This window comes from Myxocyprinus asiaticus, chromosome 2, assembly GCF_019703515.2.
Source record: "Myxocyprinus asiaticus isolate MX2 ecotype Aquarium Trade chromosome 2, UBuf_Myxa_2, whole genome shotgun sequence".
Classification (NCBI taxonomy): Eukaryota; Metazoa; Chordata; class Actinopteri; order Cypriniformes; family Catostomidae; genus Myxocyprinus; species Myxocyprinus asiaticus.
In genome coordinates, this window is record NC_059345.1 from 9,088,806 (window position 1) to 9,116,486 (window position 27,681).

Genomic DNA, 27,681 nt, shown 5'->3' on the forward strand with positions numbered 1-27,681 from the left:
TGCCCAGTTCTTAAGAGACTTTTTGACTGTTGATTTAAAATGTAAATTTTTACTGCAATGCATATTGGCACCAAATATCGGTTATCGATCTCCTTGATTACTAATAATCGTTATCGGTATTGACCCTGAAAAAAAAACATATCGGTTGACCCCTGCTTTGCAGTATCTTATATTTTATAAAGCAGTGTAATAAGTTGAACACTTTTGGAACAGACTTCTCATGAAAGGACACTAAGATGCCTTACAATGCTGTCTTTGTAGGCAGCTCACTAGGTTTTGCAAGTTTCACAAGTGCCAATGACCCATTATCACCCAAATTAAAGGGTGAATCTCATGAAACCTGCCAATAACATGCCCAGGTCACATTTCACCCCAAAATAAAAATTGGTTCTGCATGAATGGGCCAGTAAGGTTTTTTTTTGTGTTGTGACATTATTTTTATGACAATAAATTTAATCTAGTAATAAAATCTAAAGAGGATCATCATTGTGAATAATAGAAGTTGACCGATTTAGCGGTTTTGCCGATTAATCGATAGCTTTTGGAATTATCGTTATCAGCGGTAACAATCGACGATGATATTTTACCAATAATTTAAAAATAGAGTCCCTGGCATATTTCGGGCATGTATATAGTTAAAATGTTGGGATTTTGGTGCACATCTGCTTCTGAGATTTCATTTTGGACTCTTGTATCATACACCCCCCCCAATTCATAAATAATTTAGCATATTATGTGTTACATATGTTATGATGAAAAAACAATTGTCCATAAGCATGTAATTCTGGTTCTGTTTACTCTATCTGCCTGCAAAAAGTCTTATTTCAATCCACTAGATAGCAGCAAGTACTGGAAAAAAAATATTTTTTCATCCACCTCCATGACAATATACAGATCTGAAATGTAGGGGGCGCACGAACGCAGTTGAGTGCACACATGCGCTCTCCAAAGATATTGAGTGTATATTTAGAGTGCATAGACCTTCCTCACTGTTTTTTATTTTTTATCTCGGCTTCTGAGCTGCCTAGAAGTTCAATCTTGGTGTCATTGGAAACCAAGTAATGTGTAACATTGCATCATCAATAACTGAGAAAATATTTAGCTGATGATTTATCATGCTTTTTCTGCTGGACTGTATATTTTGTTCTGAACTTCTGAGACATTAGATTATTTGCCTAAGCAAGTTCACCGACATGTAAACAATGGATCATTTTAAAGAAAACAGCCTTAGGTACGAGTTGAAATAGAGTTTGTGGCTATTTGGGGCTCACAGAAGCAGTGATAAGGGCAGACATGAGACGTTTGTATTTATTGTCTTACAGAGATCATATTTCACTTTGTGTTTATTTTCACAAACATTCAAACTGTAGTTTTATGACAAAAAAATAAACTACATAATCACATTCCTTAAAATGAGAGCTTTCATTTGATATATGACATGTCTATTTAGCGCTATATGAAACTTTCATATTTTTATTTCTACATCGTTATCCAAAGTTCACGCTCATTTGCGACATATGCTATGTAGTATAAATACAAAAGTGATGGAGTGAAAAGTTCAGATTCTAAGCTTTCAAATGGTACCACATATGCCTGATTTGTGTATCCATAGTTTTATTTTTAAATGCTAAATTTATTACATGCTCCTGGCCATGCACTGCAGTAACGGGTCTGCAGAGTAGAAGAGGTTAATCGTGATCAGCTTTTTAAATGATCAGTATCGTAAAATCCAATATTGGTCGACCTCTCCAAAAAAACTAAATGTAAAACCTCAGGACACGTAGGTGTCATTAGATTTGGGGATGAGGGGACTTTATTGTCATGAAAATAATGCAAACAATTCTTAATGGTCCTAAAAATATGCCTAATTTTCTTTATGCAAAATAATAAACAAATCTTGAAATTTTTCATGAAATGTGACCTAGACATGTTCTTTTCAGGTTTTGCGAGATTCACCCTGCAAGTCTTTATTTTGATTTATTCTGTTTAATGCTCTTGTTTTCCCTCAGGTTTTTGTGGAGAGCTCTGACTCTACGGATCACCAGGCCACTTTCACCGACTCTCTTTTGTGGAAGCTCCTGGACCGCCATGGGAACACAATCAGACTGTTTATCTCGCTGCCTGAGCAGTCGCCAGGCTCTTTGGCCAATAAATCTAGTTGCCCCAAAAATTGCACTGACTCTGAGGACTCTCTTGTTGGGGCAAAGGGCAGCAAGAAGTCTGTGGAGGCCATTCTGGAGGAAAGCACAGAGAAACTGAAGAACCTTTCATTACAACAACAACAGCAGCAGACGTCCAGCACCAGTGACAGCCAGAAGAGCTCGGAACACAGCGATTTTGAGCACATCGAGTCAACAGCACACGAGCCGGAGGCTGCTTCAAAGCCCTTCCAAATGGAGAACTGCACACGAGCTGCCTCTGACCCAGAAAACCAGTTCCCTTCTGAGGAACGCTCCGACTCAGATGTAAATAATGACCGCAGCACCAGCTCGGTGGACAGTGACATCTTAAGCTCCAGTCACAGCAGTGATACTCTGTGTAATGCAGACAGTGGCATGCTGCCTCTGGCCAATGGCCTCGACTCGCACAGCATCACCAGCAGCCGACGCTCCAAAGCACACGAGGGGAAAAAGGAGACATGGGACACGGCCGAAGAGGACTCTGGCACGGACAGCGAGTATGATGAGAACGGCAAGAGCAAAGACGAGGCACAGTACCTATACTTCAAAGCAGAGCCACACTCGCAAGAGGACGGATCTGGAGAAGGCCAGAAATGTAATATCTTTTGGATTTTACTATTTCTTAATAGACCTAAGTTAGGGTGGACATTATATTTAATTTGGCACAAATGAAATCGAGGCTGTGAGAGAGAGAAGCACAGATCGTTCAATGACCATGTTTTCATGCACTTAAGAAAACTGTTTATTTCAGGGTTTTTGCAGTAAGCGGTGTTCTGAAACGTCATGTAAACAATAACGCAGATTTCCTTATGCCGTTTAAGGGATTAGGAGAAAGCGGTTTAACACACCCAGATTTCTCCAGGAGATTGAGGCTCATGTAAACACATGAATGCCGTTCTAACAGGTTTTTGAGGAATGCACATGATTGTGAACAGACTGGATAACTAACGCCATAGGATGGAGCCCAACAACAAGTCAACAATGCAGAAAGAATTCAACATTTCTGGGAGTACAGTGGGAAAAGCACATACACTATAACCTATACCCATTTATACACACCAATGTAAAATATCAACTGTCCCTCACGTTCGCGTATATGCACTCGTACATCGGGGGAATCACAGAGTTTTAAATAAGAGGGAAACCCCACTATTGCAGCGCAATTCCATGCAGGTCGCAATACAAAGTTAAGAAAACAAACGCAGCAACAACTATAGAATATCTGGAAATAAAAGCAAAGCAACAGGGAACAAAATTAGTGAATTGTACCTCAGATACTATGTTTGTTACTTACACAAGCGTCAAGGGGAAATTACGTTGTTGTGGAGACTTCTTACTGACCAGGCCGCATGTATACGAGAGGAAAAATCTAAATCAAATCACTTTATTGTCACTCAACCATATACACAAGTGCAACAGTGGGTGAAAGTCTTGGGTGCAGTTCCGAGCAACATAGCAGTCTTGACAGCGATGAGACACATACCAATCTACAATAAACATCAGATTTACACAACACAATTGTGTAGTGTAAAAGTACACCGCTTATACAGTGCATGTAAACTGGAACGCTGCTTTCTCACAATAAGTCGCTTTCTGGTGTCCATGTAAACTTGGTCAATATTATTGTTGTAATATTTTGGACTGAAACGATTAGTCGATGTTATTGACAACGTCGGCAAAAATTTTCGTTGTCAAATAGTCGTTTGATCTCATTTAATGTAACATGAGATCATATGAAACTCTAGAGCAGCACTGCAGCTCGCGCCTGACTGAGGAGAGGAAGAATTACACCGCTCACAGTCCAGATACACTCTAAACCTTCCAAATAGCTTCAGGTGATGTAGATCGCAAAGTATGAGGGAATTATACAAAAATACAAAATAAGTAAATACAGAAGCACTCTCATTGTGGAATAAGCGGAGCCTGAGCTGTCGCTCCGCTTAAGCAAAACTTGTGTGTCTAGCGTCTTTAAAGGAAACACCCCGGCGTTACATTTAATGCAGGTATATTTAATGCAAATAGCATTATAAATAGAGTAGATCATGAATATAAGTATATTTTATCTTTACTGCAAGTGAAAAAATACACTTGTATACAAAATACACTTATATTTAAGATACATTCTCTTAAAGCAAGTCTAAATATCTTATATGTTGCTTCTCAAGTAAATGTATCTTGTTTTAAGGGTTTTTAGACCATTTTAAATGGAAAACAAGAAAAACCCTTGATAACAATAGGTTATTTATTTATTTAGATAACAATAGGCAATAGAATTAATTTCTGAATTAAACTTAAAAGTAATTTTTCTCTAATTCAGTGAATATCATTTAGAGGTATTTTTAAAAGATGCTTTTGTCCTCTTTATTGTTAGCAAGCACATTTAATACAACCTTTTAAGTCGAGGCACAAGCTGAGTAGTCGGTTAAGAGCTAATGATTAATCGTTGTAATAATCGCCCGAATAGTCGAATAATTGTTAGTCGATTATCAAAATAATTGTTAGTTTGCAGCCCAAGTAATATTGTGTCTTAAAGGAATAGTTGTTTCAAACTTGTATGCTGTTATTTTATTTTTTTCGTGGGACACAAAAGGAGAAATTTTGAAGAACCTTAATACCACTCTTTTTCTTAAAATAGTTGAGTGACTAATTTCAAGCTCCAAAAATGACAAAAAACACCAAAAAGCAAAGAGTTGAGTTAGTGAGTTGAACTCGACAACCAGATCAGTCCTATCAACCGGCTTATAAGAATAGACTCAAAACAATTTGTTTGTATGAGTTTCCTTTAGAAATTCTGGAATTTCTACACCGTTTGACCATGACTTGTCCGGCCATTCGTGATTTACTGGATTTTTAAAAATTATTTTATAGAGAAAATACTCACAAAGAGCAATTTCTAGCCATGAAATATTTTATTTCCTGAGTATCAATGGCAATTTATGTGACTGTAAGATTTTATTAAATTTTATTACTTTTTTGGGCCTGGAAATCACAATTTGTGATCCCCATAAGTGCCTCATGCCAGAGCTCATTATCGGTCAATCATATATTTTTTTTTTTTTTTTTAGTCCTCTGTGAAATATTAGTTTTATTCTGCTGTCACTCCTGAAAAAGGTTTCAATCCAGAATCAATTTTAGAGGTTTTACCATGGGAACCCTGAGATTCTCTTAAAATAAATGCAAGATAGTCTTTGTTTTTGAAAAATACCTCCAAGAAACATTTTGTGAATTTGTGTGTCTCTGCCTAACATGTTTGTTCCTACAGACAAGTAAATGTTGCTAATGAAATACTTGTGTTGCAGGTTTACTTGTCCATGTCGATAAGAGAATCACACTGGCAGCATTCAAGCAGAAGCTTGAGCCGTTTGTTGGTGTCCCTTCCACTCAGTTCAAGGTCTTCCGGGTTTACGCCAACAACCAGGAGTTTGAAAGCGTGCGCCTCAACGAGACACTCTCCTCTTTCTCCGATGACAACAAAGTGAGATTTCACTTTATCCATTGTTAAATTGCACTTGGGAATGTTTAGCCATTTTTTTCCCATATTATTATTATTTTTTGTTTTTTTTTTATATATTTTTTTAACTGTACATTGAAGTCAACTGCTGCTCTGTTGTTGAACAGATCACAATTCGATTGGGACGAGCACTGAAGAAAGGAGAATACAGGGTGAAGGTGTACCAGCTGCTAGTCAATGATCCAGAGGTGAGCCTGAACAAGCTTGGTGTGAGTTTGGAGATTATTTAAGAATTGTCACATTTCCATGCAATAACTTGTGTTATGTTGTTTTAACAGCCCTGTAAGTTTCTTTTGGACACTGTGTTCGCCAAGGGCATGACTGTTCGGCAGTCTAAGGAGGAGTTACTTCCTCAACTCAAAGACCAGTGCAAACTGGACCTCAGTATAGACAGGTGAGCTGCATGCAAGCTATGTACACAGCATGCTCCCCTCTCCTCATTCCTTACTTATGTGTACTGATTTGGGGGCCATATTATAACTCATTAAAAAAAAAAAATCTCTCAAGTCATCTTATAATGTTGGTCAAGATTTCTTGACAGTCAGTTTAGTTTTAAAAGACAATTTTCCATCCTCTCTCTTACTTTAAACGGGTTATTTTCTTTGTTTGTTGATCTGCGCGGTCCATGTTTTAATGTATACATAATTGTTTCTCACCTTTTTCTCCCAATTTGGAATTCCCAATGCGCTTTTAAGTCCTCGTGGTCGCGTAGTGATTCGCCTTGGTCCGGGTGGCGGAGGACCAATCTCAGTTGCCTCCGCGTCTGAGACTGTCAACCGCATCTTTAACACGTGGCTTGTTGAGCGCGTTGCCACGGAGACAGCGTATGTGGAGGCTGCACGCCATCCACCGCGGCAACCACGCTCAACTCACCACGTGCCCCACTGAGAACGAACCACATTATAGCGACCACGAGGAGGTTACCCCATGTGAATCTACCCTCCTGAGCAACTGGGCCAATTTGGTTGCTTAGGAGACCTGGCTAGGAGTCACTCAGCACGCCCTGGGTTTCAAACTAGCGAACTCCAGGGGTGGTAGCCAGCATCTTTTACTACTGAGCTACCTAGGCCCCCTGTAAATGACACTTTTAATGATTAGTAAACTGCGGCGGTTGTACTTGTAATATTTTAAAAAAAAAAATCTCCCCTTTTCTCCCCGATTTTGAATGCCCAATTCCCAATGCACTCTTAGTCCTCGTGGTGGCGTAGTGACTCACCTCAATTTGGGTGGCGGAGGACGAATCTCAGTTGCCTCCGCGTCTGAGACAGTCAATCCGTGCATCTTATCACGTGGCTTGTTGAGCGCGTTACCGCAGAGACGCGTGTGGAGGCTTCACGCTATTCTCTGCACAATCCATGCAGAACTCACCACGCCCCACCGAGAGCGAGAACCACATTATAGCAACCACGAGGGAGGTCCCTACTCTCCCTAGCAACTGGGCCAATTTGATTGCTTAGGAGACCTGGCTGGAGTCACTCAGCACACCCTGGATTCGAACTCCATGGGTGGTAGCCTATTCCTAGTTTTGCTTTGCTCACCCAAATATTGCATGTGCGTAGAGCTTGTGTTAAGTAGAATTAGCTTGCAAGCCATAGTCATGTCCCATTTGTGAGCAAATCCTTATTTTGAGTATGTTTTTTTTTTTTTTTTTTTTCAGTTAATTGATCAAAATTGTTCACAAATTGCTGAGTGATTCATCGGCGAATCAGTCTGAATCAAAATTGTTTAAAAAAAAAAAATGGTTTTGAGAATCATAAACGACTAAAGTCAAGGAAATGCTTTGTTCAGAAAAGATGGGAACCCTGTCTTATGTAGTCTGGGTTTGTGCATATGTAATCACATGCCTGACTCATGAACGTGCAGATCAACAGTTTTGAGCATTCACCTTCTGTCCACACTGCAGTGACTGACCTTATAAACGCAATGACTCACAGCAGAGGAGAATTAGTGCCTCGCGATACTAACAGGATATGTGTCACAGGTTTAGACTCAGGAAGAAGACCTGGAAGAACCCAGGCACAGTGTTTCTGGATTACCACGTCTATGAGGAGGACATCAACATCTCCAGTAACTGGGAAGTGTTCCTTGAAGTCCTTGAAGGTGAAAAATGTGCTAGTACTATTTTATATTAAAGGAAGGTTCTGGGTTCAGTACAAGTTAAGCTCTATCAACAACATGCTGTCGATTACCACAGACAATTTGAACTCTTCGCTCGGTTTGCAAAAACAAACAGAAATTGCGTTTACAGTAGTACACTTACAATGGCAGTGCATACTGCATTTTGAAAGTATATCCACAAGTCTGTGTTAGACTATTGTGATGAAAGCACTTACTTACCATAATGCAAAGTTGTATCTAGTCTTTCAACTCCTGTCATGACTATGTAAAGCGAAAACACCCAGTGACGTTCACATATGTGCGAAAATCCCAAAAAAGGGACGGTTTACACTGAGAAAAAGCCACCTACAGAAATGACGTCATTATCTCAGAAGTTCATCTGCTTGTCCTACTACTAAAAGGACAATTTAGATAAGTTTACAGATCAAATAACAGACATATTTGTACCGTATAATTAATATTAGCACTTCTCAAGAATAATAGCTGTACGTTTCTGCTTTTAATCCCTCCAGAATGCATTCCCCATAGATGGTTGTAAGTGCATTACTATAAACGCTATTAATGTGAATATATAATAGAAAAAATTATTCTAACCCAGATTATATAACACTGCTGCTTTCACTGACTGACTGTCCCTGATCAGACAGCATTCATTTATTTATGTCTGTTGTAGAACCGGAGCGGATGAAGTCCATGTCCCAGTTGGCGGTTCTGACTCGTCGCTGGTGCCCCTCCCAGATGAAGCTCGAGCCCTTCCGAGAGATGGTGTTGGAGAGCAGCAGTGTAGAGGAACTGAAGGAGAAGGTAGGTGGATAACGTTGTGCTGTTTTCTTCCTGGAAATCTTAAATTTGACTAAGAATTGTCGAAGCTTGTCTTTCACTATTGTCATATTCTCTTCCCTCAGCTCAGTGAAATGAGTGGGATTCCTCTGGAAAACCTGGAGTTTGCCAAGGTACAGCAGTCTCTTTGTATCAGTTTGAGCTGGATCATTGGTATCCGTCCCTCAGTGACTCAGATCTGAGTGTCTCATTTCTCCTACAGGGTCGAGGAACTTTTCCCTGTGACATCTCAGTGCTGGAGATCCATCAGGATTTGGATTGGAATCCTAAAGTCTCCACTCTCAATGTCTGGCCTCTCTACATATGTGATGATGGTGCTGTGATCTTCTACAGGTAAAACCTTGCCCTTTCCATAGAACACTACAAGGACATCAAGAATCGGTTCTTATTTATGTGATGAACAGACCGAAATCAAACTCGTTATTATGATAACTTGCCTATGGTGCAGATTGGATGTCATTAGCTGCGTTTCCAATATTGGGCCAATTGAGGGCGTGCTAGTGTGTTATAGGGCCAGTTGCGTTCCCACTGTCACTTCCGGGGCTTCATTGTGCTTCCTCGGGTTCAGTGGCCTTTGGCCCTCCGATTACCCTTGGGCAAAACAAGGCCAACTGGGGATTGAAGCAGGGTCAATGTCAATGCCGAACTTGCCAGGTTGTGTATCCAGCGCACAAAGGTACAGGTTAGGGAAAAATGTAAAAATTGCCGGTACAGCACAAATCCGTTAAAACGCACAATGGACAGTGCCCAAGCGGTGCCCAAAGATAATGGTTCGAGATCATGGATAGTGTGCTGGGACATGGTCCCGCTGTTAGTGGAAAGACCACTCGGGACACCATGGCAGTTACAGTCGGTGAGTTGTCAATGCTAACTTATCTTGCTAGTTAGCTAATGTTTACAAACAATATAACCTCGATATTCTAGATAACTAAGTAACATGATACCTAAGTTTGAGCTTCCCTCTTGCTTGTGAAATGGGCGGGGTGTTTGACGTTGTCACCAGGGGGACGTGTGAAGGGTGGGTTTTAGGGCAACGCTGCGTGGGTATTGGCTATTGGCTCAGGTTGGCCAGTTGATAGCCCTGGCTCGCACTGGCCTGATAGTGAAAAAAAAGAGGCTAATAACAACAAACCTCACTGGTTCTTGCGTCTCTCATGACCAAACGCCATTACGTCAGACCTGTATTAAGGAACCATAATCTTTAACTCCCATCTTTTTATACTGACTGCTACTTTTTTAAATGATTAATTTGTTAGGTTTGTAAGGAGTGTAGGGCTGGGCTAGACTGCGCTCAGTCCCGCTCCAGCTGCTCTTGAGACGCTCACTTTCCATTCCTCCCAAAATGCACTACATTTCTCGTGCGGACACATGAATATGTGTGTGCTTCTACGCTGACAAATATCTGGTGTTGGCAACTGTATTAGATCCAATATTTGAAACAGACAGATTATCAGAGATGAGACAGTAAATAAACTTGGTGATATTTGCAAGCTGCTGGTGTCAGAGGCCGAATCCAACAACAGACCACAGTGAAGTAAGATCGCAGAGGCAGTTCAAAACACAGATTAATTTCCCAGACATATGTCTCTAAAGTAATTATTACTGCGGACGTCTGTGATCTTTACCATAGATTCGCACGGGATAAGCGAGGTCTGTATATATCGCAGAGATGGGAGTGTGGACTGCATTTACACACTGCTGTCATGTGTAACTGACCAATCAGAAAATGTATTAAACTGTGCTGATTAAATGTGTAAGTGAATAATAAGCCTGCATATACTGTATCTGGGATTATTATAAAAAATAAAAAAATTGATTGGAATTACAATAGGTGACATTAACAAGCATGTAATCCTACATTCCACTCTTGAATTAAAAATATAGACAATCCGTTCACATTATGTAATTTTACTTGTCCCTCCGGAAAATGTTGTGAAACACAGGGCTCAACACAATTTTTCCCATTCACTCTGTTCAAATCACTAATTTCCGTGCTTGTGTACTTTTCTAATTTTCCTAATCAAAAGAAATCATGCTAGTTTTTTTCTCTTAAAAATAAAAACGCAACAGCCAGCGTTAGCTAAAGTTTTGAAGCGCGTCTTACATTTTCTGGCATCTTCTCATTGACCAACAATGATAGTTAAAGTCTTCACAGGCTGGAGAGTGCAGATTTATTGGCTTTTTTCCAACATATCAATTCGCCCAGGATTAGTATAACCAGTGGTTATTTTAACCAGCCGTTTTATAGAAATTATAAATATATAAAAATTACTGACTTGACTGAATCTCATGTGATTAAAATGTCCCCATATAAAATAAATTCATCCGAATAGGGCAGAGAGAACAAGGCTATTTTTTTTTTAAGTAGCCTACAACAAGGCATTATTTGTGCAGTTGTCATTTGCGCCATGAAAAATGAGGTCGTATACCTATATGACGAGTTTTTTTTTTTTTTTTTTTTTTACCATTGATGTATTTGTTACTTACATTCAGTCACCATAGAAAAAAAACATAACCGGTTTCGCAACGAGAACCATTCAGCCGTTTGTGGGAAAGCTTCTAATGTCGCAAATGGCATTGGGATGCTTGTCAGTCATTGTCGATATCTGATTACATTGTCCTATTGCACAGCCCTAGAGTTATGACCGTTTTTTTTTAACAGTTATAACTTGTGAAAAAAGTTTTAAAAACTCCCCACCTCTCCACAGGGACAACACTGACGAGCTCATGGAGCTGTCCGAAGAGGAGCGCAATGAACTGATGAAGAAGGAGAGCAGCCGGCTGTTGAAGACAGGCCATCGGGTCAGCTACTCCCCCCGTAAAGAGAAGGCCCTCAAAATCTACCTGGATGGGGGGCCTACCAAAGACCCTGGACAGGACTGAGGGTGGGAGGGGGAGAAAACCTTTCCTGCCCTAATTACTATCTCGCCTGCCCGCTGCAGTGTAGCGCTGCCTTGCCAGGGACCCTGGCATTTGGGCCCACGTTGAATCAACGTCACCAGTGCTGTCCGGCTGACGCTATGTCTCCTTTGAGCACCCGAGCGCATAGTGTGACTCAGAGTACTATTGTGCACCATAGATTATTGTACTGTAAAGTTTAAAGGGAAGTGCAAAAGCTATTTCAAATTAAAATCCAATATCATTCAGAAAAATCTGTTTAATAACACAAGAGATGGGTGCACTTGTAGAGGAAACGTGGCAGTTTGGGAAATATCGCCCATTTATTGTCTGTCTCCGCAACTTGCTCAATCTCCGTTGATTTTCGTCCTGTCATTCTGCATTCGCTGTTTCTCCATCTGTCACTTTGATTTCGAGATGTGAACGAGTCTATCAAGGTCTCATGTTCTCAACGTCCATCATTCAGATTCTATTCAGTGTTCAAACACAGTGTTCAACGTACCCAGCCCCCTCAAAACGCCCACTGTGGTGGCAGCACTGTTCATCTTCCATTTCGTAGAGCTCTTCGATCGACTTCAGTCATAGTATACTTTCACTTTAAATTTTTGGGTATGTTGCTATCACTTGAAATATTGGGATTTTTTGTTTATTTAACACACAGTTGTGAATTAAATGTCTTTTCTGGCTGATGAGGTTCTATTCTTGCCATTCATGCTTCCCTTTATGTGTGGGTGTGGCTGATATTTGCCCCACCCCACTGGCCGCTGAAGCTCCGCCTGGTTCAGAGGGAGCCCCGCCATCTTGCACTCACTATACTTCCTACTGGGGATACTGACATATGGTACATATGGTTTTGCAAACCTTTAAGAGTAGGGCAACATGAATTACGTAGAGCGCTGCATTCACTCGTGTTTTTTTGTGTAAATTATTTCACTACAGACTGGTAAAGATGATGTTAGGTCTTGTTAGTGACTTTTAATGGCACGTGTTTTAATTTTTTGATCTGTACGTTGCTTTTTTTTTTTTCCATTTAGAAAAGTCTCCTGTTTATTTTTTTATTTTATTTTTCTAATTTCTGCACAATGTGAACAGAGCCTGTGTGAGTTCAGATGTGGTGTGAGTGTGTGTGCATGTGTGGGAAAGCTTCTCGCTGCTGTTTTTTTGCGTAGATGGAAAGAAGAGGCTGCGGACGCCCCACTGGAGGATCACCATGGTTGAGTTAAAATGAACTGCCATGGGTTCCGCAGCTCCACATGCTACCATAAGCTGTTCACATTAGACATGCCAATACTGAAATAAAGAGCAACAATCAGTCTCTGTCTGCCTGCCTCCAGGTTGACATATATGAAGATATCACATACTTTAAGGGACAGAATGAACCATTGATTTTATAGGAGTCATATCGTGAGAAATCAGAACTGTATTGATCTTTTGAAATAAAGGTGTTTATTGTACTATAAATACATACTGTAAGTTTTAGATCTCAAAACTTTAGCCCAGGCCAAAAAGGGCATTTATTGAAATTGAGCTGCAAACAGCTCATTCTGAAGTACTTACATTTTTAAGGATATCAGAAGAATAGATACTTTTAAGGCCCAGATATACTTTCTACGAAATCGAAGAACGAATGGGTGTGATGTCATTTAGATCAAAATCTAGCCAAAAAGGTGTTTTTGCATTCATTGGGTAAAGTGGTGCAAATTTACCTACATCTGTACGATCGTTAGCATACATTCGAGACATTTTCCAATAACGTAATTTTTTTGGTTTAATTGAGCTACAAAAAAATCTACTCAAATACTCTCAAGTGCGCATTCACTCGTGTCATCTGCAGCAAAAGCCATTCACACATCTGCCCATGGTAAGATATGTCCCTCATCATTCTTTTGTCTGTATTTTGCCCATTAACACTCTTTATACACCCATCTTTGCAGTAGTATCAGTGTCATAAATAACAATAACAGAGTGTAATCAGTTCATATTATGACAGCGTATATCCTGTCAGCACATTAGCGTCATAAATTCAGAATGCAAACAAGATAAATTAAACATTATTTACTGTATATACTCTTGCAGCCAAAAGTTTGGAATAATGTACAGATTTTGCTATTTCGGAAGGAAATTGGTACTTTAATTCACCTAAGTGGCATTCAGCTGATCAAAGTATAGTCAAGACATTACTGATGTAAACAGCACCATCACTATTTGAAAAAAGTCATTTTTGATCAAATCTAGACAGGCCCCATTTCCAGCAGCCATCACTCCAACACCTTATCCTTGAGTAATCATGCTATTGCTTATTTGGTACTAGAAAATCACTTGCCATTATATCAAACACAGTTGAAAGCTATTTGGTTCATTAAATGAAGCTTAACATTGTCTTTGTGTTTTTTTTTTTGAGTTGCCACAGTAAGTAATAGACTGGCATGTCTTAAGGTCAATATTAGGTCAAAAATGGCAAAAAAAGAAACAGCTTTCTCTAGAAACTCCTCAGTCAATCATTGTTTTGAGGAATGAAGGCTGTACAATGCTTGAAAAGATTTCATACAAAGGTGTACACTACAGTCTTCAAAGACAAAGGACAACTGACTCTAACAAGGACAGAAAGAGATGTGGAAGGCCAGATGTACAACTAAACAAGAGGATAAGTACATCAGAGTCTCTAGTTTGAGAAATAGATGCCTCACATGTCCTCAGCTGACAGCTTCATTGAATTCTACCCGCTCAACACCAGTTTCATGTACAACAGTAAAGAGAAGACTCGGGTGCAGGCCTTATGGGAAGAACTGCAAAGAAAAAGCCACTTTTGAAACAGAAAAACAAAAAGAAAATGTTAGAGTGGGCAAAGAAACACAGACATTGGACAACAGATAATTGGAAAAGAGTGTGATGGATCTTAACTCCATTGAGCTTTTGTGGGATCAGCTAGACTGTAAGGTGCGTGAGAAGTGCTCGACAAGACAGTCACATCTTTGGCAAGTGCTACAGGAAGTGTGGGGTGAAATGTCACCTGAGTATCTGGACAAACTGACAGCTAGAATGCCAAAGATCTGCAAAGCTGTCATTGCTGCACATGGAGGATTTTTTGATGAGAACTCTTTGAAGTAGTTTAAGAAGTTCTAAACATTTGTTTCCAAACTGTAAAAGTAATTTTTCACGTTATTAATGTCCTGACTATACATTGTTATCAGTTGAATGCCACTTTGGTGAATGAAAGTACCAATTTCTTTCCCTAAGAGCAAAATCTGTACATTTTTCCAAACTTTTGACCGCCAGTCAATCAAAAAAAAGTAAATCATCATCGAGTGGTTAAAACAGCTTCATTTACTAACCTCTTGTGAATTCTACTCATAGAATGAAGCATTAAGTCATTGATAACCCATTTTAGTTTCACATTAGCACTTAAGTGTCCTCATATTTAAATGTCCCTCTAAACGGGATGTGGCGGGTGTCTGAATGTTTGCAAACAGTATACCGTTGCTCGGCTGTTTAGATCTAATTTTTACCCTTTAACGAAGAACGCAGGATAACTTCTCCGGAAGTATATCGGGGCCTTTATTAATAACAAGCATAAGTAGAAACGAGTAAAATGTGGGAAACCTCATAAAACTATATTGGACCCGACAGTTAATCTGCAGCCCTTTCTCATTTCACATTAAAAAAAAGGCATGGCAGCAAAAAATGGCCTGTTTAATTCTACAAATCAGAGACATGGTGGAAAATGGGCCTAAAAAACTTTCTTTGACTGTTTTTGGTAAAAAAAAAGTTTATGTGGACTTTAGGAGAATATATATATAAATAAATGCATGATATGACCTCTTTAAAATTTAAGTTAAAAATCTGATAAAAGCACATATTGACTCCGATGACAAATGTGAAAGAAAAGAAAAACAACACTTGCAAGTTTTACGACTTTTTATTTTCTGTATAGAGTTTGAGTTCATTTGTCTGGGGAAATAACATGATTGCAAGATTATTGGATGGGTTGATCAATTTAACTAGTACACACTCATCAAAGATGGATTGGATTTCAGAGACGTCCCTTTTATTTGCCTCCAAAAATTTAGTCTTGCAACATTTGCACTGTACGCTATTAATCCAATGCTCAAAACTTCACACTTGTTCACACTGACAGCGATTTTATTGTTGGAGGTTGCCAAGTTGCTCTATTGTTTGTATCTGATCACAATTGTGATGTATTGCCAGCAAAAATAAGATATTATTTTACTTTGACAACAAATCAAGGGAAAGCATTTGCATTTAAGTCGCAGCAGTGCATAATGTATCATTTAAGGATGATACGATTATCAGTGCATGAATTAAACTTGGAATATTGACAACTTTTTGAGTTCTCCACGTATACTTTTTATTATATATAAAACAGGGAAATTGCTCAGTTTCAGTTAACTTTTCCATTTCACTTGACTTGACTACAAAACCTAACAGGAGACGGATCATGTGAGCTCCAATGTCTTTACTCCTGTTGGTAGTTGCTGCATTGTGTTTCCACTTATTTGCATAAAGTAAAACTTTTCTCAACTTTATCGCTTGACATACCAACATCGCATTGCTATTTGTCACTGCTACTTGCGCCACCTCAAATTTCCAACTGTCGCTGCAAATCGCTGCGAGTGTGAACACCCCTTTAGATTTAGGCCTTCTGCAAATTACCTTCTGCTGTGTTCAGAGGCAGCACTTAGCACTTTTATCCACAGCTGTATTTAGTTTAGCCTGTGTTTGGATGATTATGGTTAAGGAGTTTTCTACAAAGCTTTTGAAGGTAATGATGAAGCATACATATTCCTTATCAATCTCCTCTCCATCTGACTGTCAAATCAGGCCAATTCTCACTAGACAATGTAGTCAACCTCAGAGTACAGGGCGTCAGTTAGGTCCTCCTCACTGGAGTTCTGATACTTCAGGCACAGTGCACCTCGCCTGATGAAGAGAGTGAGAAGACAGTTAATGATCGTATATCCCAGCCTGATGGGTGGAGTTAAACACAATTTACTCTGTTTCAGGGGGTGAATTCAACTTGACTGATGTTTGCATTTAGTGCAAAAGAGGTTAAAATACCTCTTTGTGCAATTTAAGTGTTCCTTTCACATTTGTTTCCAAGATCTCAGTCTTGAATGAAATGATAATTGTTTTTTTTCAGGATTTTTTTTACATCCTGTAAAACCTACAAACTACGGAAAACTAGAGAGGACAGTAAGTTAATGTTTCTGGGGTTGCTTTGATCTCATTTGTACATTTGAGTACATCATTTTTGAAGATCAGCACATGTATATTACATGAAATAATTATTTTACACAATTATAATGGAAAATGTAATCAGATATTTGACAACAGAAAATGTGCTCGATCCATTAAGATTTTATATCTATTAATTTTCCAAGTGGGCACTACAGGTGCATGGTATTTACATATTTGTGTCATTTTTAGTGAAAACAACCAGAAATAGACATCCAGTTCTGAATCTTACCCACGATGCTGGCACTGCAGGCCACCAGCACAAGGACAGTGCTCTTGAGGACCCTCCCCCTCCATATCCCATGACAGCAGCTCCATCAGGTGATTGGCTGAAATGATGCAACGCTCACGTTCTAATGGCTTAGAGCTGCACACTGGGAATAGCAAAGCTGAGAGAAAATCGAAAACAAATATATTATCAGTCTGAAATGGGCACCGTCTAATTCTTTCCACTAGGTGTTGGCCCAAAAATATAGTAGTTTAAGATTTTAAATTAATATTAAATATAAACTGTGTAATTTCTGTGCCTCTATAGCGACACAAAACGAAATGGCAAAATAATGACTGTTTTCTATAAAAAAAAATAATAAAAAAAAAGACTGCTCTTTGGCTGAACTTGATTCAATTGTGGACAGTGGTTCCACATGTTTCTTAACTTAAAATGACTATGTTATCTCAACACAAACAGTTTGTGTAGAAAGAACCTAGTTGAATTGGTTAAACCCAACACAATTTGATGTGTCAATGTCACTCAAATACAACTTTTATTTCTTTATGTACTAACTAGTGAAAGTGAATGTTAGTATGCTAAATACATGCTAGTTGGAAGCTACGCTATAATTAGCACAGAACTTGTTCAAACTAAGAGAGCAATCAATTTCATATGCGACCTGTCCATTCTTCACCATAATGGTAACCCCAAAACTCCAACATAACTCTTCAAAATCTCAACATAACTAACATGTATACCCCTTTATATTCATCTTGCTAAAAAAATTGTTTTTAATTTTTTACTCTATCAATTCCCATGCAAAACATGCTGGGAAATGTAAATCCCCAGCCCAGTTTCATCAAAGCTATATTAACACCACAAAAAGTATTCATGTAGTCCCAACTCAAATGGATTAAGTAAACTTCCATTTTACAAATTTAAATGGATAAAACACAATGAAATCAAGCTGTGACAATTTTTTCTAGAATTGTGTTGCTTTAGTTCATTTTAATTAATGAAATTGAGCAAGCAGCAAAAATCCTTACTTTTATTTTATTTATTTTTTTAGTAGGTTTCCCAAACACCCGCCCCATCTTCCTTTGGCCGGATAGACAGATAACCCCACCCCAAACTCATGCTATTGGTTGAGTCAATGTTGCTGTGTTGGGCTGGTCGGGATGCTTAAACAGAGCAATGTCTTGATGGTGTCACAGTGTTCACAGTTTTCAATTAAATCAATAAAAAATAAAAAAATCAACTGACTGTTCAAACTATTTGCATTTTAGTGGATTAAAGTTATTCTAACGTGCTCGTACCTTTATGGAAGGCACAGCAGAGCTCTTCTTTACAGTCACTTTGGTATTGACAGATAGTTCCTGCTTCTCCCTTTGTGCTGTTGTTTGAGCACTGACCCCACACACACAGCTGTCCGGCACAACATTCTTCATCTTTGGTGCATGTCTGAGGGTGATACAGTAAATAGAGTGGCAGCTATTCACCTGCACTTACAAAGTAGGACTATGGTAACAGCATTTTGATTATCATATACAGTTGAAGTCAGAAGTTTAAATACACCTTAGCCAAATACATTTAAACTCAGTTTTTCACAATTCCTGACATTTAATCATAGAAAACATTTCCTGTCTTAGGTCAGTTAGGATCACTACTTTATTTTAAGAACGTGAAATTTCAGAATAATAGTAGAGAGAATGATTTATTTCAGCTTTTATTTCTTTCATCACATTCCCATACAATTTGCTATTATTTGGCAGCATTGCCTTTTAATTGTTTAACTTGGATCAAACGTTTTGAGTAGCCTTCCACAAGCTTCTCAAAATAAGTTGCTGGAATTTTGGCTCATTTCTCCAGACAGAACTGGTGTAACTGAGTCAGGTTTGTAGGCCTCTTTGCTCTCACATGCTTTTTCAGTTCTGCCCACAAATTTTCTATCAGATTGAGGTCAGGGCTTTGTGATGGCCACTCCAATACCTTGACTTTGTTGTCCTTAAGCCATTTTGCCACAACTTTGGAGGTATGCTTGGGGTCATTGTTCATTTGGAAGACCCATTTGCAACCAAGCTTTAACTTCATGGCTGATGTCTTGAGATTTTGCTTCAATATATTCACATAATTTTCCTTCCTCATGATGCCATCTATTTTGTGAAATGCACCAGTCCCTCCTGCAGTAAAGTACCCCCAAAACATGATACTGCCACCCCCATGCTTCACGGTTGGGATGGTGTTCTTGCTGAGCAGCCTTTCAGGTTATGTCGATATAGGACTCGTTTTTACTGTGGATATAGATACTTGTCTACCTGTTTCCTCCAGCATCTTCACAAGGTCCTTTGCTGTTGTTCTGGGATTGATTTGCCCTTTTCACACCAAACTACGTTCATCTCTAGGAGACAGAATGCATCTCGTTCCTGAGCATTATGATGGCTGCGTGGTCCCATGGTGTTTATACTTGCATACTATTGTTTGTACAGATGAACGTAGTAGCTTCAGGCTTTTGGAAATTGCTCCTAAGTAAGAACCAGACTTGTGGAGGTCCACTATTTATTTTTTTCTGAGGTCTTGGCTGATTTTATTTGATTTTCCCATGATGTCAAGCAAAAAGGCACTGAGTTTGAAGATAAAATACATCCACAGGTACACCTCCATTTCAGTACACCTCCTATCAGAAGCTAATTGGCTAATTGTCTAAAGGCTTGACATTTTCTGGAATTTTTCAAGCTGCTTAAAGGCACAGTTAACTTAGTATAAGTAAACTTCTGACCCACTGGAATTGTGATATAGTCGATTAAAAGTGAAACAATCTGTCTTTAAACAATTGTTGGAAAAATTACTCATGTCATGCACAAAGTAGATGTCCTAATTGACTTGCCAAAACTATAATTTGCTAATATTAAATCTGTGGAGTGGTTAAAAAATGAGTTTTAATGACTTCAACCTAAGTGTATGTAAACTTCTGACTTCCACTGTACATACCATGATACAGTATATGAATATGATTATTCAGTACTATGATAGTACAATATAACTCCCTCAGTGTACCCTGGTAACACCACAATACTCTTTTGTAAGGGTTTGTGTTACCTGTAGCAACTCATAACCTTATAACAATGAATAAAACATACTGACACATTGAAATACAAACATTTTAATGACTCAATATTCTTATTGTATGATGTTAGGTAACACTTTACAATATGGTTTCATTTGTGAACATTAGTAAATGCATTATGCATCATGAACTAACAAGGAACAATATCTTTTTACTGTATTTATTAATTATTTATTTTATTAATCTTCGTTAATTTTAGTTTATAAAAATACAATTGTTCATAGTTAGTAAATGTAAGTTTATATTCCATTAACTAATGGTAAACAACTTTTTATTTTAAACATGTATTAGCAAATGTTGAAATTAACCAAGATTAATAAATGCTGTTTATTGTTAATGTTAACTAATGCGGTTAACTAATGTTAACAATTGTAACCTTAAGTGTTACCTGATGTTACCAGGGTGTTGGATTAAGCTCAACTTTCATATTTTTCACAAAAATTGCCCATGTAGTTTGATCTGAGGTTATATCCATACAAATACATTTTGAGTTTACACCTCTTTTACCCTACAGAAAACGGAGCATTATGAAAATGCTCTCCATTACCACATACTTTGGAAAACAATGACATTAGTAAATAAAAATGAATGAATTAATTAAAATGGATTAGTGCGGATGGATGTGGCCTGATGCTATAAACAGTTCAACAGCATTTTTTTAAACAAGTTACTAATATCTTAAGAATAAATGTAAAGATTCAACCCCAATGTAAGAACAACAGGCTGAGCCTAGACATGGCTTTCTAACATACATAAATCTGATATATGGCCAGATATGATCATGAATAAATTTATTGTTAATATATTTGAGCATATACTGTATCTACATATTCAAATTTCACTAGTATTTAGGGGAAAAAATATGTTGTACATATGAAAATTGCAGTTTTTTTTTGTAATGTTTTGAAACATACACTCAGCACTTTATTAGGAACCCATATGGTCCTAATAAAGTGCCAGTCGTGCTCTTCTGTTGTTGTAGCCCATCCGCCTCAAGGTTTGACGTGTTGTGCATTCTGAGATACTATTCTGCTCACTACAATTGTACAGAGCGGTTATCTGAGTTACAGTAGACTTTCTGTCAGCTCGAACCAGTCTGGCCATTCTCCGTTGACCTCCCTCATCAACAAGGCATTTCCATCCCCAGAACTGCCGCTCTCTGGATGTTTTTTGGTTTTGTCACCATTCTGAGTAAACTCTAGAAACTGTTGTGCGTGAAAATCCCAGGAGATCAGCAGTTATAGAAATACTCAAACCAGCCCATCTGACACCAACAGTCATTCCACAGTCAAAATCACTGAGATCAAATGTTTTCCCCATTCTGATGGCTGATGTGAACATAAATTGAAGCTCCTGACCCATATCTGCATGATTTTATGCATTGCACTGCTGCCACACGATTGGCTGATTAGATAATCGCATGAATAAGTAGGTGTACAGGTGTTCCTAATAAAGTGCTCAGTGAGTATGTATGTTGCATATTTACAAGTATGTGACTTTCAGTCAAAACCATATATGTGTTTTGCATATGTAACCATATATCAGATTTCTGTATACGCTAATGCCTTATAAAAGTGGCTTTTTAACAATACCCTGCAAGAGCACTGTAAATCTGTATTCTGCTGGGTTGTCTTCCCTACTTCCTGTGCCCTCTCCTCAATGTGTCCTCTCCAGGACCAGACAAGCTGCTCATATATAGCAATCTGTGCACTTTGATGTGAAACCCAAAATAGAAAAACTCCAGAATATCAGATACCAGGTGCACTTGTGTCTGTACTGCAATGCAGTAATAATGCAGGATCAGTTGCATCACATTGTTGGAAAGCCACATTGTCAGTGCTTTATTTTTGTAGTTATGTCTATGTAAAACAATGACCAAATGGAAATAACTATGGCTCAAACCTATAGGATTTATTCAGAAGATAATAAGATTAGAAAAACCTTTCTTTATACTGGATGATTGTGAAGATTAAAGGGATTGTCCACACAAAAATGAAAACTATCATGTATTCACGTCATTTACTTTTCATCAGTGGAACACAAAAGATGTTAGGCAGAATGTTAGCCTCAGTCACCATTCACATTCATTGCATCTTTTTGTCATACAAAGTGAATGGTGACTCAGGCTAACATTCTGCCTAATGTCTTTTGTTTTCCAATTAAGAAAGAAAGTCAAACAGGTTTGGAACAACATGAGGGTGAGTCAATAAAGGCTAAATTGTAATTTTTGTTGAACTATCACTAAGTTTACCCTGAAGTGTGCCTAGTGTGTGAAATTCGAAACCCCTTACCGCATCAAGCTGTTTGCAGGGCAGACACTTTGAGCTGTGAGTCTCATAGAGACAATACCCGCCCTTCTCACAGTCTTCATCAATTACACACTCCTGAGAGACAAAGAAAAACATAATTAAACCTTGAAGAAAAATGAGGAGTAGACAACCCTATGAACATGAGCAAGGATGAGCAAAAGTAATAGCTTTCCTCAGAAATTACCATTAATTGTTTGCATCCTTTTCTATTTTTCTTTTAGGAACCATGATGAAAGCATACTTAAACTGACACATCTAAATATATTTTTTACATGAAGTAGCTAATCAATAGCAGAGCTGTACTGCACCAGAGAGTTAAAACACCATTCACAGGATTTTAGGAGGAAATGAGGTGGTTCTGATGTGCAGAGATTGTCTATACTAAAAGTGACCCCCACGTTTAGGGTTGATGTTGGAAGTGTAGGGCAAAAAGCTTTTTATACCATACTTCTAAAGCAAACATTAAATTTCCTTCCTCTTTTAAATTCATAAATACTTAAGAAAAGAAGGCCTCTCCTCCTTTTATCTTTAATATAATATAACACTAAACTATATTGTAATTACAATCATTAGATATCTATAAAAGCATACTCTTACATGTTGAGAAGTTGCATCCCTTATAAATGGTCTCTCTATAAGGACATTTCAGAGGCACATTTGTATACGATATGCTATTAAACAGCATATGTCTTAATATCAGACATGGAATTAACAGAACATTTCACTCACTTTACATGATGTAGATTAATGTATAAATAAATGCTATTATAGATAGATAGCTTACATGATCAATACCATTCTCTTTACCACTGGATTGTATGGTTTTGGAGATGTTTGCCATTTCAGTTGCATTGTCTGTTGTCTGGGAGCAAAAACACAGAAATGCTTTTAACTAAACTGAGACTATCATGCATTTTCAGCAAGAGAATGAGGGAAAATTACAATTAAGCTGCAAAAAAAACAAAACATTCAGGACACTGTATTTTAAAGAATTTTGTAAAAATCCAAATAACTTTACAGATCTTTATTGTAAAGGGTTTAAACAATGTTTTCCATGCTTGTTCAGTGAACCATAAACAATTAATGAACATGTGGAACGGTCGTTAAGACACTAACAGCTTACAGACGGAAGGCAATTAAGGTCACAGTTATAAAAACTTAGGACACTAAAGAGACCTTTCTACTGACTCTGGAAAAACACCAAAAGAAAGATGCCCAGGGTTCCTGCTCATCTGCATGAACGTGCCTTAGGCATGCTGCATGGAGGCATGAGGACTGCAGATGTGGCCAGGGCAATAAATTGCAATGTCTGTACTGTGAGACGCCCAAGACAGCACTACAGGAAGGACAGCTTCGTCCTTGCAGTGGCAGACCACGTGTAACAACATCTGCACAGGATCGGTACATCCGAATATCACACCTGCGGGACAGGTACAGGATGGCAACAACAACTGCCCAAGTTACACCAGGAATGCACAATCCCTCCATCAGTGCTCAGACTGTCCGCAATAGAATGAGAGAGGCTGGACTGAGGGCTTGTAGGCCTGTTGTAAGGCAGGTCCTCACCAGACATCACCGGCAACAACTTCGCCTACGGGCACAAACACACCTTGGCTGGACCAGACAGGACTGGCAAAAAGTGCTCTTCACTGACAAATCGTGGTTTTGTCTCACCAGGGGTGATGGTCGGACTCACGTTTATTGTCGAAGGAATGAGCGTTACACCGAGGCCTGTACTCTGGAGCGTGATCGATTTGGAGGTGGAGGGTCCGTCATGGTCTGGGGCGGTGTGTCACAGCATCATCAGACTGAGCTTGTTGTCATTGCAGGCAATCTCAACGCTGCACGTTACAGGGAAGACATCCTCCTTCCTCATGTGGTACCCTTCCTGCAGGCTCATCCTGATATGACCCTCCAGCATGACAATGCCACCAGCCATACTACTCTTTCTGTGCGTGATTTCCTGCAAGACAGGAATATCAGTGTTCTGCCATGGCTAGCGAAGTGCCCAGATCTTAATCCCATTGAGCACGTCTGGGATCTGTTGGATCGGAGGGTTAGGGCTAGGGCCATACCCCCCCAGAAATGTCTGGGAACTTGCAAGTGCCTTGGTGGAAGTGTGGGGTAACATCTCACAGCAAGAACTGGCAAATCTGGTGCAGTCCATGAGGAGGAGATGCACTGCAGTACTTATTGCAGCTGGTGGCCACACCAGATACTGACTGTTACTTTTGATTTTGACCCCCCCTTTGTTCAGGGACACATTATTCCATTTCTGTTAGTCACATGTCCGTGAAACTCCATGTTTGCTGAAAATAAAATCAGTTGAAAGTGAGAGGACGTTTCTTTTTTTTGCTGAGTTTTTATATATCTCACACACACCGATCAGCCACAACATTAAAACCACCTGCCTAATATTGTGTAGGTCCCTCTCATGCCACCAAAATAGCTTAGATACTATTATTTATTAAACAACAAAAGATAAAGATGCTATAATTGTAAGCAAATAACTGTCAATGGGGAAAGTTCATCACACGTTGTGCTGTTTCTGGCTAACAGTGTTAAAAGAAAAGGAGTGCCTGACATTTAATTATAATTGGACCCGACAGCAAACCCGCAGCCCATGTGTAAGCGATGTTACTCATTTCATATGCAAAGAGGGAACATATGTAGAAGTCTTAAAGGTACAGTGGCCAAAAAAACTAGCTAATTCTAAGAGTTAGGGAGAGGGTGAGAAAATTGTCATTAAAAACTGAATAATGTTTTGCTTAATCCGGTGGTCCTCCAGCCACACCTTGATTGACCTGGCTGTGTGGCATGGAGCATTGTCCTGCTGGAAAAAGCAATCCTCAGAGTTGAGGAACATTGTTAGAGCAGAAAGAAGCAAGTTTTCTTCCAGGACAAACTTGTACGTGGCTTGATTCATGTGTCCTTCACAAAGACGAATCTGTGACGACCATTAGATGACCAGGTGTTGGGCAAAGCTGAAAATTGGACTCATCAGAGAAGATAACCATACTCCTGTCCTGTACGGTCCAATCCTTATGGTCTTTTGCAAACTTCAACCGGACTCTTCTTTGCTTCTCATTGATGAAGGGCTTTTTTCTAGCTTTGCACAACTTCAGCCCTACCCCTAGGAGCCTGTTTCGAACCGTCCTCGCCATGCACTTCACCCCAGCTGCCGTTTACCATTCTTTTTGTAGGTCACTTGATGTCATCCTATGGTTGTTGAGTGACATTTGAATGAGTTGGTGGTCATCCTGTTCAGTGGAGAGACGTTTTCGCCCTCTGCCGGTCTGTAGACTTATTGTCCCCAATGTCTACAGCTTGACCTTGTTCTTATGAACTGCCATCTTTGAAATTTTAAAGATGGAAGAAACCTGACACACTGTATCCCTCTGCCAGTAAAGCCAGAACTGAACCTTTATTTTCCACACTGAAAACTTTTCTTTTCAACTCTTTTGGCATGGTCAATAGTTATTTTTGGATTCCAATTACTTTTGAGGTACTACTAGCACTGTTTTTGCCCTCCAGCTGGTCCTATTGCAAGAGGATAATGATGACCGCAGCAGTGGTTTATATACATTTCTTCATTAAATAAGATTTGGTTCAGGTGATCACCTAATCAGTACCTCATTAAGTAGAATGAGGTGTGCTTGTGTTGGAATTCAACAGAAGCTGGTATGGAATGGCTGCCATACATGTAGAGATGCTGATTTAAGAAAAATTTGGAATGGTCTCTTAATTTTTTCCAGAGCTGTATATAAGGTATTACCAAAAATATAAAATCACACAAAAGTTCTTGGTAACCTGGGTGTCAACCTACCTTGTTGGTTCTCTCAATAATATACATGGATTGATTCCCAGCAGTGATTTCAATACTGCTTTCATTCTGGAGGTGTGAAGAGACATTGTGTGGATTGAGGCTTGATTTTGCACTCTCATTGTCCATCTGAGGAAAAACGGGGGAAATCAGGAAGATCTTGAAATCCAAAAAACACAATGTTGCTTTGAGAAACATACACTATGAAATTGTACACTTGTTTTAAGGATCTATTTCTACCAGCTCTAAAAATTAAAGTAAAAAAAAAAAAAAAAGAAGTTTCCCTACTTAATTAAAACATGAATCCACATTTCAGGTTCATTCAGTCATATTAAATTATATTTTGAACTTGTAATATAGTAACATTGATGCCTATGACATATGCCACCATCCAATATCTGAAATAAGATAGCTTTTGCCTTAGTATGCATAGGTAAAATAAGTGATCTCTGTATAAAGAGATTTTACCTTAGTATTTAAAGAAAACTCAATATATGTTAGCCTATTTTTAAGGGATATTCCATCTAATTGAATTTGTAATGTTTATCCAAATTTAATTAATAAAACTTAAAATATCTGTTTTTTATTTTAATTTAAGATTCTCAATTTAATTTGATGGATTTTTGTTATGAAATTGTATTTTTTTTTTTTTTTTAGTGTATGTGCACGTTCTGTTAGTGGTGCTGTTATCAAAACAGAGCTGCTATTAGTTATGACAGAAAGTTCAGATCAATTTTGAGAGTTCACTGAGCTTCATATGTGAAGAAGAATTATTAGCGCCTGTTTTAAAGGCAGAATACCTGATGCACCGCGTCCTCTAATTTCTGCTGCGTGTCCTCCATCAGTTCCTCCACCTCCCGAAACATCTCGTTCAGTTTCGTTTGTCCTTGCACTAAATTAGTCTCCATATTTGCAATAATGTCCATATTTGTTTTCGAGGTTTCGTGGACAATTCCATTGACGATCCCCAGCAGACACAGACTCAATCTCAGCAGAAACATCATTACTGCGTTATTGTTGTGTGTGTGAATTAATCTCCTCAGTCAGTGGCATCAAAGGAGCACCAGCTGCGCCAGGCGGGGCAATGCGCCATCCGATTCCATGCCCAGTCATAGACACACAACCCTCCCTTTTTTTTTTTTAATTATTATTATTATAATTATTTTTTAATCTATTCCTATTTGTTCTTATCTGTATTTGAAGGACATTCATTTATGTAACGCATTCATGTATCATAATTATCGATTATTATTTTTATTTATTTAATACTCTTAGTTTTTCGTATTATGGTTCTACTATTTTTACATTTCTATTTTATCGTATTTTCTTAATTCGCTAAACCCCTCACCTACAGGAGGCGCGAGATTACCGTGTTTTATCCACCTTCTTTTTCAGCAAAACTATGGCGATTAGC

General features: G+C 38.7%; 2 protein-coding genes across 4 annotated transcripts in view; one reads left to right on the forward strand and one right to left on the reverse strand.

Moving 5' to 3' along the window:
• The window catches only part of LOC127455617 (ubiquitin carboxyl-terminal hydrolase 47-like), a 58,003-nt gene extending 45,769 nt beyond the window's left edge, over positions 1–12,234 (forward strand). For both annotated transcript variants that reach the window (XM_051723676.1, XM_051723668.1), the window contains exons 20-28: positions 2,010–2,775; positions 5,480–5,655; positions 5,799–5,879; positions 5,970–6,085; positions 7,673–7,791; positions 8,483–8,613; positions 8,715–8,762; positions 8,852–8,982; positions 11,358–12,234. In XM_051723676.1, the coding sequence (XP_051579636.1) occupies positions 2,010–2,775; positions 5,480–5,655; positions 5,799–5,879; positions 5,970–6,085; positions 7,673–7,791; positions 8,483–8,613; positions 8,715–8,762; positions 8,852–8,982; positions 11,358–11,532 (1,743 nt within the window). In that variant the 3' untranslated portion in view covers positions 11,533–12,234. The remainder of the gene's footprint in view (positions 1–2,009; positions 2,776–5,479; positions 5,656–5,798; positions 5,880–5,969; positions 6,086–7,672; positions 7,792–8,482; positions 8,614–8,714; positions 8,763–8,851; positions 8,983–11,357) is intronic.
• Positions 12,235–13,001: 767 nt separating this feature from the next.
• On the reverse strand, positions 13,002–27,339 carry LOC127455630 (dickkopf-related protein 3-like). 2 transcript variants are annotated; one of them, XM_051723680.1, is made up of 7 exons: positions 27,068–27,339; positions 26,271–26,396; positions 23,229–23,306; positions 22,427–22,519; positions 18,328–18,472; positions 17,033–17,189; positions 13,002–16,485 (listed from the first exon to the last, which is right to left on the reverse strand). In XM_051723680.1, the coding sequence occupies exons 1-7, from the start codon at positions 27,269–27,271 to the stop codon at positions 16,398–16,400; spliced, it is 891 nt and encodes a 296-aa protein (XP_051579640.1). In that variant the 5' UTR covers positions 27,272–27,339; the 3' UTR covers positions 13,002–16,397. The 2 variants fall into 2 exon arrangements, with proteins under 2 accessions (XP_051579640.1, XP_051579641.1); XM_051723681.1 differs by lacking the exon at positions 23,229–23,306.
• Positions 27,340–27,681: the final 342 nt, after the last annotated feature.